At 40.9% G+C, this 16597-nt stretch overlaps 2 protein-coding genes across 2 annotated transcripts in view; one reads left to right on the top strand and one right to left on the bottom strand.

The window, feature by feature from the left end:
- The window catches only part of LOC105934693 (ventricular zone expressed PH domain-containing 1), a gene marked incomplete in the record, with an annotated part of 84094 nt that overhangs the window by 24205 nt on the left and 43292 nt on the right, over window positions 1–16597 (top strand). Inside the window, 1 exon segment of the mRNA XM_036149895.1 lies at window positions 3838–4012. Within this exon segment, the coding sequence (XP_036005788.1) occupies window positions 3838–4012 (175 nt within the window).
- ptx3a (pentraxin 3, long a) lies at window positions 7978–16355 on the bottom strand. Its single transcript, XM_012874805.3, has 4 exons — window positions 16039–16355; window positions 13151–13310; window positions 12563–12975; window positions 7978–9862 (listed from the first exon to the last, which is right to left on the bottom strand). Exons 1-4 carry the CDS (start codon window positions 16175–16177, stop codon window positions 9207–9209), a joined length of 1368 nt encoding a protein of 455 aa, XP_012730259.2. The 5' UTR covers window positions 16178–16355; the 3' UTR covers window positions 7978–9206.

Here is a 16597-nt window from a genome sequence, read left to right as displayed (position 1 = left end):
TTTTCAGTCAGGTTTTAAAACTCAGCATAGTACAGAGTCTGTTTTAGTGAGAGTTTTTAATGTTATTCAGGGCAAGAGATTTGGGTGAATATGTTTTTGTTTTGCTTCTCCTAACCGCTGCCTTTGATACAGTGGACCGCAATATCTTATTATCTCGTTTACAGACACAACTTGGTTTTAGTGGTACTGTATTAAAATGGTTTAGGTCTTTGTCACACAGAACCCTGTCTGTAAAAATAGTTGATTTTGCATCCCCATCCACTCCTCTAAATTATGGGGTTCCTCGGGGCTCAGTCCTTGCCCCCTTGCTTTTTTCCCTTTATTTGCTTCCTTTGGGTTTAATACTCAGAAAACATGGGGTCTACTTTAATTTTTATGCTGATGACAGTCAGATATACATGCCACTAAAAAAAGGAGCCTTTTCAATCAAGCCCCTACTATTGTCTTGAAGATATTAAAGTGTTAATGGCTTTAAACTTTTTAACTTTAAATGAAAAGAAAACAGAGGTGATGGTGTTTTGTCTCAGTAGCTCTTGTGAACCATTTTCTGTTGATCTGGGCCCCTTGGCGCCTTACTTATGGCAGGCCATTTCAAACTTGGGTTTTAAAATAGAAAGTGATCTTAAACTAGATTGCCAGGTTGGAGCAGTAGTCCAGTTTTTATCAACTGAGGCAGCTGGCAAAGATAAAATTCTCTTAAAACAACATTTCGAAACAGTACCCCATGCCTTTATTACAACCCGACACGACTACTGTAATGCTCTCTACAGTGGACTGAGCAAGCATCTTCAGTTGATCCAGAACTCTGCTGCTCATCTTTTAACTGGAGTTGGGAAGAGGGAGCACATCAAACATATCCTGGCTTCCCTCCACTTATCGCCTGTGCATTTTATAGATCATTTTAAGATTCTTTTATTTGTTTTTAAAGGTTTACATGGTCTTGCCCCATGTTACTTCTCTGAGCTACTTCACGCACACTCTCCTGCTCGTTGCCTCAGGTCAGCTAACCAGCTGCTCCTGGAGGTACCGAGATCTAAAATTAAGCTCAGAGGAGACAGAGATTTTAGTGTTGCTGCTCCTAACTTATGGAACGCTTTGCTGTTCCATATTAGAAGTGCCCCTTTAATTGGTTATTGTCTGTACAGCACTTTGTTGCAGCTGGTGTCGTTTTAAAGTGCTTTATAAATAAAGTAGTTGTGGTAGCAGTTGTAGCTATGTTCAACAAAAGGCCCAAGCTGATGCTAGAAACAGTCACATCTGAAAAGGTTGCAGCTAGGGCCAGGTATGTATCACAGAAAAGTGATCTGAAAGTCCTGAGCACATGTTCATTGATATGTAGAGGAAGAGGATTGGGCGCTCTGCGGCCTTTAGGAAGATGCTGGTTTAGTCACAGAGCTAGGGTCATCAGAATCGCTGTGAGGATGTTAACTGCAGGCCAATCATAACAACTTATTTCATGTTGTGTATGAAATCCAGAAAGGGGAACATCTGGGCCTGGTAAAGGGGAGGTGGGTGCGGTCTGGACCGGTGTCTGTCAGGATGGAGGTTTTTGGGTTCTTTGTGGGAGATAAAGGGGAGTCCTCTTTTTGTCCTGTTGAGATCTGGGGTGAATCCTCCTGTATTTCTGATGTAGTCTCTTTCTGTGTCATCTTTGTGGTTATCTTTATCTTGGCTTGTTCTGGTTGTACTGGGCTTATCATTTGTTTTTGTACTTGCTGAGCTTTGTTTTGGGACAAAGCTGATGGGACATGGCTTACAGAATAGAAAGTGTTGGAAATCAGGCATTTTGCTTACCTGACTCCGCCAGATAGATTTGCTCTGCATATCCATCTGGAAACCTTCCGTTGAAGTAATTTTGGGAAGGGGCGAAAATACTGGTCAGCTGATTGGCCTATGTTGGTGATAGACGGGCCAAATAAACCAATCAGATTCGTCGTCGCTCGTAACAGAGCGACGACGAAAACACAACCACAAGCCAAGCTACTCTTGCTGCTGCAGGTAAAGGCTCGTTAGCTCAGCAGAGAAATACTCTGTAATTCCGATAAAACTTGCTCGATAGCCACGCTAACGCTAGTTTCATCGGCTGAAGCCGCCATGTTCTTTAGACTGAACTGACGCGCTTCCCGTTGCGTCACACCGCAACCTGCCTCAAAGTCAACGCTGATTGGACGTTCGTTTGGTGAACGGCTCCAAATTTTCTTTAACGGAGAGTATCCAGACTGATCTGCGAGTGAAACCTTGAAACCTCGCGAGATCAGGATGGTCTCACGAGGCTAGCATTTTGCACCTGCCCTATTTAGAGAGAAACCACCTCTGTTGAACAGATGTCTCCTCTCCCAAAAGATGTTGAAGTTGTCTATGAAAGTTACAGCTGTTTGTTTGCATGTTTTTTTTCAGCCATTTGTTTAGCATCAGAACTTGAAAAAAAAGTCTCATCTCCACAATTAATGGGCAGGTGAGGGCCACTGAGAAACACCTTGACATTAAGGCCATCAATTTAATTTAGCATAAGAATGTAATCCTCTTTCAATATTTCTGATTTTCTTATCCGGACATCGTTGACAAGGCTTCAGCTTGTACTATGAGGTTTTCCTGGGTTGGGTGTTCTTTCATGATCCTTAGAAGGATGTCTGATATATTAGGCACCAGGTCATAGTTCAAAGAGTTATAAATCAACACCTCTGTGCTTTTCTTGTTACAGAAATGTTTAATCCCACTTACAGATCCATTGCACAATATTAGGGTTCTTGTCCCTGTAGCTTGTTTTTTCTCTGGTAGGTTATAGCGAAGATTGTTGACACACCTTTGATTGTTGTCATGATCCTCCTGGGTGTCATGTTGAGTGAATCTGATTTGTAGCATGTTTACTCCTATTATTTGTTGTGAGAACACTTTTCTTGGGACACTTCTCTGTAATATCAGCCAGTTTTCTTTGCCTAGGTGTGCGGTTCCTTGATCTTTTGGCCTTGCACCCAGAGTGGTCCAGGGTGAGCTGCAGTTGGGTTTATTCTCATTTTCATCAGGGAACTGTTTGTTCGCTGAGTTACTGGGCTGGTGGTCACAGTTCAGAATCACAGGCAGGGTTGTTTCATTTCCATTCGTGGCGTTTACATCAAAATTCACTTCAAGTCTGCAAATTTTCAATTCCATAACAGCTATTTTCTGTAGAAGCGTGTCAAAGTCCTCTGTGGTGAAGAGAGGCCTCTTGTGCTGATTAGCTGGAATCGAGTGGTTCTTCTCCATATCCACTTCATGTGGAGTTCTTTCTATAAAAGTGTTTTTCCTGAGAAGTCCCATAATCCAAATACCCATAAATAATAGCTAGGAGGTATTATTATGGGTATTCGGATGGAGCCCTAGTCACTGTGTTGTGGTTTGCACACATTTAGCGTCAGCTATTGGCTGTATGCATCTGCCTCTCAGTTTGAGATTCATTAACCTTTTATTCTATTTGCAAATAAACAAAAGAAACATTTAAAGTGCTTTTAAAATCATTACATAAAAACAAACATAAAAAACACAATATGTGGACTGGTCAAACCTGGGCTAAAATATATTGAAAAAAGGAAAATTTGTGATGTGGGAAAGCTTACTCAAAAAAGAAAAAAGGAAAGTCTTCTTTTACAAGAATATTTCTAAAATCTTTCCTTGTGCTTATAAGGCCAAAGTCATGTATCAAGCTTTGTTTTTGCAACATGAATAGATATGAAACGTTAAAGCGGTGTGAATATTTTTGGAAGGCACTGGGTTGCAGAGAACGAGGGAAGGAAAGCCATTGTTTCCTCTTTCCTTAGGCACATGAGTTTATTCTGAACCTTCATTTCTTCATCTCCTCAGAACTACAGCTGTCCCTCAGTCATGGCGCTGGCTGTCCCAGTGGCGGTGCGGTTCCTGCAGAGGGGGAACAGGGAGCTGAGCAGAAACATGTCCAGTTATCTATCGCTGGCTGCCATAGCCAAAGCTGACCTGCTGGCTGAACATACGGAGGCCATAACAGTCAGTGTGCTGGGAGGTATGATCCACACTGACTCGCTGCTTTTTTTTGTAATTGTTTTGCACCAGAAATAAACTCAAACCATTTTACTCACATTTTTTGGTTTAAAAAAGAGAAACCCTGCCTGACTTAGAGTGAGCTCATAAAGTCTTCATCGGTATGGAAGGATTGTTGTAATTGTGCTTATTTAGATGTGGTAGTTGATTTTGGGGGGCAGGATTATAGAAGTTGTGCTCGTAGGCTATCATTATGGGTGTCTATTTCATGACTATTTCAGCAGAACTGCAATAGTCAGATCAGATGTTTACTCCTGTGGAACTGGGAGTTACTGCTGCAATCAGAAGGTGCTGTAATCAAGCCATTAAGGATAATAATGGTATTACATCGCAGCACTTACTCATTATTGGACATGTGTATACATAAGAAGGATTTTAGTTTCTGTTTATGTCATTTAATATCGTTCATCAACTTTCACAGATCAGTTCTTTGTTTTTTAATATTTGATTGTAAAATTTACCATAGTTGTCAATGTTTTCCTCAACTGCTGCCTCCACACGTGTTGCAACGTGGTGTATTGCTTTAAGATTAATTGCGCACGTATAAACTAGGGTTCGGATCATTTTCATTACAGGTGGTTTCTGGTTTTCTTTTTGCGGTCAAACCCTCTTTTAGAGCTTTTCCACCAAAGATCTTTCAGCTCTTGACTAGAGCTGGGGTTAGAGTCAGATCTAAAATGGTTCTGGAAAACAACCCGGTTTGTTTTGTTTGCACGACCTTGATCCTTGAAGGGTCGTGGGGCATCGGGGGTGAGTGGGTGGTTGCTGTTGCTATTGTCTTTAACGGTCATTGGGTGAGAGTTCATCCAGGGTGACATTGAGACAGGCATCACAAACAATCATTCATGCACAAACTCACATCTTTTCTTGAACAATGACAGGTTAGCTGGTCAGAGTGTCTGAGAAGAGAGATGGAGATTATTATTCGCGAGTCTTGAGTTGCACTGCCTTGGACAGATTTAAACAGACACTGAACGGTTTAAATTTATACCTCTGATGTAATTTCTCTGCTTAGATCCAACTACTATTCTCTGACCACTTCAGCCTTATGTTGACTTTTGTGTTTTTACGAGCCGGCTGCAAAAGCTTGATTTTAAAACCTCAGCATAAACACAAGGGTGAGGCAGATGATGGGTTAGTTATATGAGCTAGCCGGATGGACAGACCGCACACGTGTGTATTTATTACTGAAGCCAGGGGAGGGCTGTGTACTCGTATACATGTGATCTTATTTTATGCATTCTTTAGGAATGGTATGAGCCAGTTCTAACGTATGTTTTGACGTATTTACATTGTTTCTGTCAGTTTAGTATATGTTCAGTTTTATGAGAAATCTGCTGTGTGTTTGTGTGAGAATGTGTGTATTGCCTGCTTAGAGAGAGTTAACAGCAGGATGCAGTTTGAAGGTTTTACAGCTACAGCAAGATGTCACACACACACACACTTGCTCATTTACAACATCGGAACTGGTTTTGGCTCCATGGGGGTAAGTGCCAAAGGGCTCCTTTCCATCTTAACATAAAATGTGATCTGAAGGTAAGAATTGGAATACGTCATCTAGGGCCTTTGTTTGGGTTGTGCTGCTGCAAAACACATAAAGTTACTGAACTCTGGGTTTAGACATTTGGTGCAGAGCAGTTGATCAAATGGCAATGGATCAGAGACGTGATCCATTTACTGGGGTTGCTGAAAATATACAGAAAATAGCTGCAGGGGAAACATGTCAGTCTGAATTTTTGCAATTGAGGCCATATAATTTTAAAACATTGCAGTTTATTCGAAAAGTAAAACTAAATTTGCTAGAGGTTTTTGTCTGATTGCAGATGTATTTAAACTACCAATCAGTGGCCGCTTGTCAATAAGGGGCGCCTGGGCGCCGTGCCCGTCCAAACTGCAGGAAAAAAAGTGTAAACATAGTTAAACATTATGAAATAAAAGGTTATTATCACATCTGTTCTCTCGTAAAATGTGTCTAACCTTTGATTATCCAGCCCTCCCATTCCCATAAAGATTCTTCACGGGGGTACAGCTCTCTGCTTCCTGTGGCCAATCAACTCCTTTTGTGTTATTCTTCATCCAATCAGAATCAGAACGAGCTTTATAACGAAGTAGTATTTTACACGTATGAGGAGTTTGGTTTGCTCATGAATTGCTACCCGCAGACAGACACAACATGTGACATAAGTAAATGTAGAAATATATAGTGTAGAATAGACAAATCAAATGCAAGTTGCATCAGAGCAATAGAAGAATCGATAAGAATAACACAACTGCTTGCACAGCAACGATAAAACAGAGAGAATTGCACAGCAAAAGAACATTTGGCCATTTATTTCCAAAATAGTTTTGCTAGGCTTTTGCTGGAGGAAAAAAAAGCTGATAAAGGAATTTAGACCAGACAAACCAGACTTAAAAATCCACCACATGGCAAGTGACTGTGTGTTAGGATTAGGGTTAGGGAACAGCCACCACTGTTGCCATCTATCATAACCAGCAAGTGTGATAATAAAGAACTATTTAAGCAGTGCAAACAATATTTGTATTGTTTTCCTGTTGTAAGGTGCAACTAATTATTTAAAGCAGAACTTGGCATCTTTTCTTAGCTTTTTAGATTTCATTAGCTTTGTGTTTAGAACTAGGCAAGTACGAAAGTGCACTTTATAGAGTCCCTATGTTAAGATATAACTATAATACATTTTAAAGGAATTATGCAAATTTGGCCTTTCTGGAGAAGAAAGACAGCTGCAGTCAGGGTGAATATAGCTGTTGCAACCAAGAACTTTGTAAATAGAGGTGAAAATAATGACCCTACAGGTGAAACCAAACCTAATTCCCTGAAAGGGTTCCTGCTGTGGAACCATAACTTTGTGTCTCCTAAAGAAAAAACTTTAATGTAACTCTTTTCTCCTTTATAACTTAGTTAGATTTAGTTTTTATGTTTAATTGACTTTGTATGAAATAGAAATCCAAAAAATAATGTATATGTTTACATATACATTATTTATGGAAAGAATTATGGTACAAATGGTAGACAGGTGTCAGAGGTTTGATTGTTTGGTCACTGGCCTTTCCTGTCATGTTTTACCCACCAGCACAGCAATGCTTTAATTATAACCAATGAGCATCCGGTATTGTAAATGCTGTGCTCTTGATGAGTATCCACTTGTCAGAAGAGTTCTTCTCTAGTGCAGTCTCTTATTCCTTTTAATTAGAACTGGTAACAATTCCCCGTGGCTATTTTAAAATTACTGACATGTTTCAGTCAATATACACCATCACAGTGCAGCACCACCCTTCTCAACTGTTTTTGGAGCTCTTTTCTATTGGAAAATGTAAGAGCATACCGTGGATGCTTTACCTCCTCAGGTTTATGTCTGCAGTACCCAGTCAGACAGAAGCTGTAGCAGTAGAGCACAGAGCCAACCCAGCTCTGTCTCGCATTTAGCAACTTAGTGGGGAGAAAAGCTTTCATTTTATTCACTGGGATGAAGCTGTGCCATGTCACAAATGGGAAGCTGAAGTTTTTTTTAACTTCTAGGATCAAAACATAAAATAAAAAACTTCCTTAGTTAAGTGTATGTAATGTAATTTAGTAAATGCTTTGCATATTAGTCAATCCTTGAAAAGGCGTTAAATCATTTGTTTCTGAAGTAAAGCAAATCCATAACCATAATGATAGTTGACTGTGAAGAAAACAAAGCAACACATTTTGAATTCCCACTTATAAGGAGCATTAAATGAAGCTTCATATGAATTTTAATTTGGGATTTAAACAAACCCTGCATCAGCTGCTGCCGCCTGAGAAATTTAATTTGGGATGTAAATAAAGAAGATTAAGATGCACTGAATTTCCTATGTGGGCCTGAAGTTTAGTGTTAAAATCCTCAGTAGACTGCTCCAAATAATTTGTGTATACCCTCTGTAAGATGACTTTTAATGTTTTATTCTTCTTTTAATGAATGACCACAAAAGCTTTTATCCAGTAAAAACTATACTTTAACTTTAAATGTTTATTCATACGCTGCTTTCCATTTATTCATTAATGTTATGCAAAAATATTTATTTACAAAATACATTCTGTTTTTATTTGTTCACTTGAACCAAACAATTTACAGTATAATACAAGCAACATAGTATGCAAGCTTAAACATGCAAGATTAGACCGTGTAAACATCGTCCCCACTGTCCGCAAACATATTCAAAATAACATTTTTACTTTATTCGTTCCAAAAAGACAAAAGAAAAAAATCCTTTAATCATAGAGCACAAATAAGAAAAAGCACAAACAATTATTCATGACACATCAATGTAAACACTTAAATGAGCATAGTATTTTTATCATAAAAATATATTTGTGCTATAAATTTTTTATTTTTTTTTACAGATTCATAATGTCATAACAAAATAATAATTACTTCTACATTCTAGTTGTTCACATCTAAAAGGAAGGCAAGTACAGCAGCTTTTAATCAAGAGAGTGTTTTATTACTGTGGTATTCTAAAAAGATGTGATTGAATTTAATGAATTAAAACATATTAAGTGGCCTTGACTGGTAAGACTCCGGGGAAAATAGAGCAACATTTTCCCCTGTGCTTGTGGCTCCTGTTCAAACACACAAGGAAACACAACTTGTTTTACTTCTCAGGTTAACTGCACTTGCCGTTTCTGTGAAATCCTCAGAAGTAAAAAAGGGAAAAATGTCATTAGCCTGCAATTACAGGATAATCTCTTGTTGATGTGCATGACCTCTTGTTTCTGCTCGGCTGTTTGGCCATTGTTCTGTTCGCTGAGTCAGCACACTGAGTCAGCAGCTCTTTGTCTTTCTTGCACTCCAATTAAGTATTTGGCAAATGCTGCTTGCAGCACGTTTCTGGCAACCCGTCAGGTTTGCTAAACTGAATGAACTGAATCCGTTTGAAATGATATGTTAAAAGCACAAAGTTTAGTCTCTCACAGCATTGGTGTGTTTTTATTTCTTCTAAGATTCACGATAATATCAGTAAAGATGGTGAAGAAAATGCCAGCCTGTGTTATATGGAGATATTAATGAACACTGAAGGTGATGAAACACTTTTGTGTCCTCAGTTTCAGCCCGACCTTTATTAACCTGTAGGATATTTATGCTAGGAATGATTATGAGCATTAAAAAGGTAGATCAATAGATAAACTGAGCTCCTCCATGTGGCACCATCTCTGTCACCCCCCAGGCCACTGTGCTCCCTCTGTGCTGGCAGCCCTGGCCTGGCTGAACTGCTAGCTGGGAAATTTCCTCCTCTGACAGCATAGAGTCCCACATGTTCACCCCCGTCATCTTTCCAGCAAATGCAAGCTTTGGATCAAAACCTCCCTCAAACCCAACTACAACGCTCCCTCCGGTTGAAGACAAAGGGCAGCAGCCGTTTGTTTCCTGCCCCAGCTGCAGGGAGCCTCCCTTGGGTAAGGTGCGTCCCTTGGCCATACCGGTGGTAGACGCCGCCTTCTTCCCATCCACCCACAGGGTCGCCAGGCCTTGCTCGGAGGACCAGGCGCCACACAAGTGGGTCCACTGTCCCTGGCTTACCACGCTCCTTGCCTCCACCTGATTAGCTTCCTCTCCGACGGTGAACAGGGCGGAGGTCTGGGCGAGCTGCAGCTGGATCTGAAAGGGGTTTCGACGGTGTGCGAAGGAGAACAGGACAGTTTTGTTGAAGACCGAAGTCGGCTTCACCCACATGCAGATAGTAAAGGTGGACGGGGACGGATGGACATCTGGAAAGATTGCAGTGTAAATCCGACGGGAGCGCATAGGGAACAGGAGGGCCATCTCGCATCCTGCACGACAAGAGATGATTCAGCAAAAATTACTGTTTCGTACGCAAATGGTGACAAATATGTATAGTTTTACAGAACTATTATAAGTGTCCATCATATGATGTCACTTTAAAAACATGCCTGTAAACCAAAGTAGGACACAAAAATAATGCTCATCCCATAAAGCTAAGTTGAAAACACAACAACAATACTGGTAAAAACAAATAAAAAATGGATAAGCAAATTAAGTAAATGGGTAAATAGGATACAAGTCAATGATAACATGAAACAAGCATTATACAGATCTGGTGAATATTACTATCTAATTCAATGTTTAAAGGAACAACAAGTAATCTGACACCTAGTGCTTACATTCGGAAACAAAATATACACAACGCTTTCACAGAGACCAGCCATTTACTCAATGGTCCGTTAGACTGATTTTTACTTACACTGGACAGGTCTATGATGTTTTATTCTGTTCTATTTCTGGTCTGCTTCTCTTACCGACTTCCATGTTAGCAGGCTGCTGCTCCTTTGCCAAGATAAAATATCAAATGCTGCGCTCTTTTATGGGAACCCTGGGAACTCATATGATTGGCTCAGGAACCAGGAAGTAAACACGGCTACAATCTGAACCAAAGTAGTTCTGGACCGTACCTTTAGGTTTGAAAGGAGAAAAACTTGACTAAGACATTGTTGATGGAGAGGACCAATTGTTAATAGGGAATGTTATTTCCATCCCAGGTGACAAATGTGAATGATTTAGGTTGATTATACAGTGAATATCTTATTAAATGCTCCTTTAATGTTAGAGAATATGGGACTGGAGACTAGAGGTTCTGCCTATCATTTTTTTTCCTGAATAATATAGATAAAGCTAGCAGACCTGCAAGCTAGAAGCAAATATAGGTTTTCATCTCAACATAGAGATAAACAGAACAGACAACCATACAAACACAAACTCACTCCTAAAGGCAGTCTAGAGGGATAATTAACCTGGACTGTGAGAGGAAGCCCAAATTCTGGCAGTGAACCCAAACATTTACTGGCAAAAGATTAAAACTCCATGCAGAAAGATGCTATTTAGATTATATAATTTATGTTTAGTAAGTTATCTATGTGATTTACACCAAACAATGTCATTTACTCATAATTTAGCATTTTTGTTCTCTAAACCTATCAGACAATGACTGAGAAATTTGTTTAAAAACTGAAAATCACAAATAATTACCATAGATCTGACAAGACTCGTTCTGCAGAAGGTCAAGGCCAGGTCAAATTATGTTTCTAGGATAGTTTAAAGTGAGAAATCCTTTTCCAACCTTTCTCAGCATTTATTGGGGGTAGGAAACCTTCAGGTTGGTGGACCCCTCAGGCAGGGCTACGTTGCCATCATGATCTGGGATGCTTTATTCTTTAATGGAACAATGGAGCTTCAGGTTGTGTTGGGAGATCGACCAGCATCTGGCTACATAGTCATAAAGGATGTCTGCTGCAACATCTCTGAGGGCCTTCGACTGTGTGGTAATGCCTGGGTTTTTCAACATGACAATGCTGCAGTTCACAATGCCCCCCTGACAAAGGACTTCTACCTGGAGAATAACGCTACTCTTTTAGACAATCCTGCGTGTTCCCCTGATCTAAATCCTATTGAGAACATTTGGGGATGGATGACAAGAGAGGTTTATAATAATGGACATCAGTTCCAGACAGTGGATGCTCTTCTTGAAGCCGCCTTCAACACTTGGAGAAACTTGCATCAAGACTGCCTGAACGACTGAATTGATGAACAAGAATGATGGAGCGACTCATTACTGAGTCATTTTTTGAAACTCTGTGGTCTGTGGTGTTATACTTCCAATCAGCCAATGAGCAGCATATTTTAGTTAAAGTTTTATTTTATTTTTTTTTTTTAAAAATAGCCTGCTCAAAAGTTTTTGTCTCTTGCTCCCATTTCTTCTTTTAGCCTTGTGAGGGTCTTTTTTAAGAACCTTCTGAAGATCCAGTAGTTTAAAATTCTTGCAATTTTTTTAACCGGTCTTAAGGTTTTGATCAAGACACACATATATGTGTGTATAAATGTTTCTGGTTAGCCCTCACCTTCCTCTTTAAACTTTTTTTGTCACCACAGTCAACTTTCACGATCCCACCAGGCTAAAACTGGATATCCTAAATATTGATGTTCTATTGGTCTCAAGTTTCTGGCACTCAGAAAGTTGAACTTAGCTTCTTGTGTGTGTGAGTTTGTGTTGGTTTCCATCTGGTTCTACTTTCTCAGGGTGTATTGGTGTGGTTTTTGTGGCGACTGGGTAATGAGCACACTTCCTTTTGCTCTGTGTGTGTCGGTCTGACCAACATCTCTGGACTTTAAAAAGGAGGGCGTCATGAGTAAAGCAGCTCATTCACTTTTCAATGGATGGTGTGCAGAATCATCCCTGACTCAACTTTTTAAATGGAGACTTGTGAGAAACGAGATAGGCCTTCTGCCCGAGAGGGATAATGTCTAAACTGTTTAAAAAAGTGCTTATAGACAACCTTTTCTTGGCCAGTCTTATAGGCAACAGAAGTAAGTCCTGGTTGAAGTTCTGTTCCCTAAATGTGTCTCATAAGGAGGTAACAGTAAATAAACAGAAGGCTGTTGGATATCAATGGTTCACAGATTTAAAGAAAAAGCCCATCAGTGTGGACAACCTGCTGATAGTAAGGTGGAGGTTTTACCTGCAGGCAGGTGTCTTTGCCTTGATAAGTTCAGCTCTTCGTCCAGCTTGTCCTTCACCGCTTGCAGCTCAGCTAGCACCGTGTCTAAAGCAGCCGCTCCTGGCGTCACTTCTTGGAGCGGGAATCCTTTTTTGCCATTCAACCCCAAGCCAGCTCCCTCGCTGCTGCCGCTGAGGCAGCTGCTCTCCAGCTTGGCAAGCCTGGTTGTTTGGATATGTGCCGCAGAGAGAAGTTGCTGGATCTGGGCCTCCAGGTGTTTGGCATTCCTGACAGAGTTCCCAGCAGCAGAGGTCAGATCACCAAGCTTGAAGCGCTCCAGAGTCTCTTGTAGACTGCCCTCCAGCTGCAAATATATCCGTCTTCCCGCTGTGTCCATGGCAGCCCCACAGGACCTTCCATACTCTGCTATAAACCTGTCAAAGGATGAGTGGAAAAGACTTACACCTTTTACAGCAGAAGAGCTTTAAACCTCCTCTTTTGTCTTGCATTAAAATCCCTCGTTACAACAGCGAGTCACCTGTCCCCCTCCAACATATCTTGAAAATGTACCTCCTGTAACCCAACTATGACCCCTACCTATAGACCCACCTTAGCAAGTCCTGACGCAATGACCCCAACTCAACCCTGACGAGTTCATCGGCATGCTGAAGCAGCATGTTCTCCCTCATCTGGCTGTTCTCCAACATGGAGAAGAGTTTGTCCCATTTTGTCAGGTCTGGAGAATTGCAGGGAGCTGTACTCGGTGTGGCTGCAGAGAGAGGGGATAAAAAAGTTAGAAAGGGAAAGAACATTTTACTCACAAAATCTGGACTGTTTTCTAATAGCTGTTTATGATGTATTTTATGATATCATTGTATTAGTACTTGTTGACATAGTTGAGCTCAACCTTGTAGGTGAGAGAAATGCATGCTGTGTTTCGGTAAAAACATCAGTTAAAACCCAGTATTAAGTCATCATTTCTAATTGGAGAGTTTGAGATCTCCAACCAATCATAAGTTTAGATTCAGCATGGGTAGAAGACCCCCTGAAGTTCAGCTTGGAGAGTCAACCTGACATTCAGATTTAGAAGGACTAGAACACCCCCCTGAATTAATAATGTCAGCTTTCAAAGGTGGAGTCACGAGCTTAAGCCATGATTAGATGCACTATGGGTAGAACACCCACTACACTCAGAAAATGGAAAGTTGGATGTGCCTAACCAACCCCAAGTTCATATGTTGTGTGATTAGAAAACTCCCTGAAGTTGGAAATTCAGGTTGAAAGGTCCGATAGCTTTGACCAAACCCAAGTTCAGATTTGATATAGCTGCCATAAGATGCAGGGAATCTTCAATGATGTTTTCTTCCATTTATCAATATTACTCACCGTGCTTTACAATCTCTATTTACTGGTGTTCGCTCAATGTCATCAGCTTGCATGGTGCACAGCAGTTACCACGCAACTTTTATGAAATCTCACTTGTACACAGATCTTAATGCACTTCTTATTTTCACACGCGTTCTAAACAATCGCTAAAATATTCATGGATCGCTAAAATACTCCAGCATTTTAAAAAAAACAGCTCTTAAATTTGGTGACAAAAACAGAAGCAGACGTAGAGGAGGACAGCGGGTAAGCGCGAGAAGTTGATGGGAACAAATGAGGATGTCAAGTTGTCGGGAGAGTGATGAGAAGGAAACGGAGAGATTTCCCCCGCTGTGTTTCCTGTGAGATTATCCCGCTCTGAGCTGTGAAACGAGGGCGAGACGGAAGGAAAATAATGTGCTTGGAGAAGGAGAGAGATAACACAAGCAGTGGGAAACGTGGGGCAAACGGGTGAGAATAAGCAAATCCGAGGGTTAAAGCTACAAGGAGTGGGTATTATACGTGTCACACATGCTGTTCTGTTTAACGTCTGACGCTTTCAGCCTCTGTGTATACCTGGGGATGGGGGGGCAGGGAGAGAGGGGCAGCGTTATTGCAGGGCTGCATTGCTTGTTTTAGCTTCCCAGCGTCCATGGCTAGTCAGAGCAGGCGGGATTTGGTTTCATGCAGTGTGCTTCCTCTGGTTTAATAATCCAACAGTCCAGACAGTAGTTAGCATTTTTTTTAGAAGAAAAAAAAACGTCTTTAAACATAAGAGAATTTCAAAAGTTCTGCTGAACTTTAATTTATTTGTCACAACAACGCGATAGCTATTCATTAGTGAATCCATAAACTCTATATTTTGTAAACTTTTTTAGTCGGTGCATAGTGAGTGACTGTCTTCCATTGATGAGGATTTTGAGAAAACGTCGCCTTTAAGCTCGACACCCTTCTTTTCCTGTCTGCTGAATGTCATTTTTCAGCCTGTCAGTCATGCGGACATGAACTGTACCGTGACCTCTCTCATGTTGCCTATTAATTCAGATTCCCCTCAGAGATTGGGAGCTTTGAGCGGGCCAGAACAAGTGACCCGTGTCTCCCTCCAACCTCTGACCCCCCCCTTCGTCTTGACACACCTGTGAACAAACTGCTCTCAACCCACGTGCTTGACCTTTTTCTGGCCCTCCTCCAGCAAACTCATTATGAATGCTGTGTTTCGTCGCAGCTCTCCTACCCCCCATCCTCTGGACTAATTTGTGTGTGTATTTTACCACCCAGTCATTTGCTCAGAGCCCCTCCACTTTTTGCCCTCCATCACGTTTAATCACACAACAGGCGGCATGCCCAGATTTAAGCCTGTTAACTGATGGTGCTGCAATTATACCTCCTACTAGGTTTAGAAAAAACAAACAAAGGATGAATGCAAACTGTGAAGGCCCTCGCTGACGCAGAAAAAACTCACACATGTAGTCACTTTGTCTTTCCTCTCTTGTCCTGCCTCCTAAGGATTGCCTTGTCCATGCATGGTGAACAAGAAGCTTGATCATTTCTTTTTAAATAATAATCTAATACCTTAATGAATTTTTAATGAAATAACCGATGTCATTTCACACCTTTATTTCTATCTCTGCCAGCAGCCTGAATACTTTATAAACTGTGGTGCTTGTTTTGCCTCTTCTCTTTTTTTCTTATGTTAAGCAAACTAACCAGAAATTACCAAATTTAGTCTAACTTGTTCATGAAACATCGCTAAATGAATCACAGACCATCACCCAAAAAAACTATTGTTTTTTAAGCTGAATCTCTAGATCACTTGTCATATTTGTTTTAAGCTTCTTAAATACATATTAAGAGTCAAATCATAAAGGTTTTAACATTTATATCTTATAGAGATGATGTCACTTGGGAAGATGTTTTCCCCACTTTCTGCTGCCATTCTGTGCATTTTTACATCCTTGCATAAACCAAAGTACTGACCTCACCTCAGAAACAAGCATTACCCCATATTCCTCCACCACAGCCAGAAAACGATTAAACACAGATGTACTCAATAATAGCTTTACAAAAGGACTGTACAACGTACAGCTGTATCTGTGAGATACTCAGATAGATGTTTAAAGTTGAACACTTACGTGCCGGTGGTTCTCTATCTGTGATTTCATTATAGTAGTTGTCAGCGTAGTTGACGTCGATGTCATCCTCGTAGGCAAGGGTGATACACGCGCACGCAGAGAGCAGAAACGCCGCCTCAGGGATTCTCCACCAAAACATGCTGCTGCCGCCTGAGAATATGTAGGAGATTTGAACAAGTCTGTCTGCTCAGCTTCAGGTCCTTTCCCCTTTTCTCTGTCTTTATGAGTGTGTGTGTCTGTTAGAGTGATATTTCTCTATGTGTTTCTTTAAGGGTCCTCTGCTGCTGCTCTCACGTTTCTACAGACCTGCAGGTCTACCGGACTCTTTTTCAAGCCCTCACTCTCTCATCCTGTATTTGTCCCTCCTCCTTCTCTAATGACCCCCCCCCCCCCCCCCTCTTTCTGGTTCTCTGTCTCAGATTTTTTTTTTCTTTCCTTCCCTAAATGCTGAGCAATCCTTTGACATGAAGCCCATTTTTTTCTGGCACATAGAAGAGCTGCCTGGGCTCACTCATACTCATCTGTATGTCTGTGAAGTGCTCGCAAAGACATTCTGGTA

Source organism: Fundulus heteroclitus, chromosome 18 (genome assembly GCF_011125445.2).
Source record: "Fundulus heteroclitus isolate FHET01 chromosome 18, MU-UCD_Fhet_4.1, whole genome shotgun sequence".
Taxonomy (NCBI): domain Eukaryota; kingdom Metazoa; phylum Chordata; class Actinopteri; order Cyprinodontiformes; family Fundulidae; genus Fundulus; species Fundulus heteroclitus.
This window is presented reverse-complemented; position numbering and strand designations above follow the sequence as displayed.

Excerpts from the sequence above, each read along its gene's own strand:
- ptx3a (XM_012874805.3), bottom strand. The coding sequence starts at position 16,177 with ATGTTTTGGTGGAGAATCCCTGAGGCGGCGTTTCTGCTCTCTGCGTGC. Across the intron at positions 13,311-16,038 it reads AGATAGAGAACCACCGGCAC|CCACACCGAGTACAGCTCCC; the intron begins GTAAGTGTTCAA and ends CTCTCTCTGCAG. Across the intron at positions 12,976-13,150 it reads TTGCGTCAGGACTTGCTAAG|GTTTATAGCAGAGTATGGAA; the intron begins GTGGGTCTATAG and ends ATCCTTTGACAG.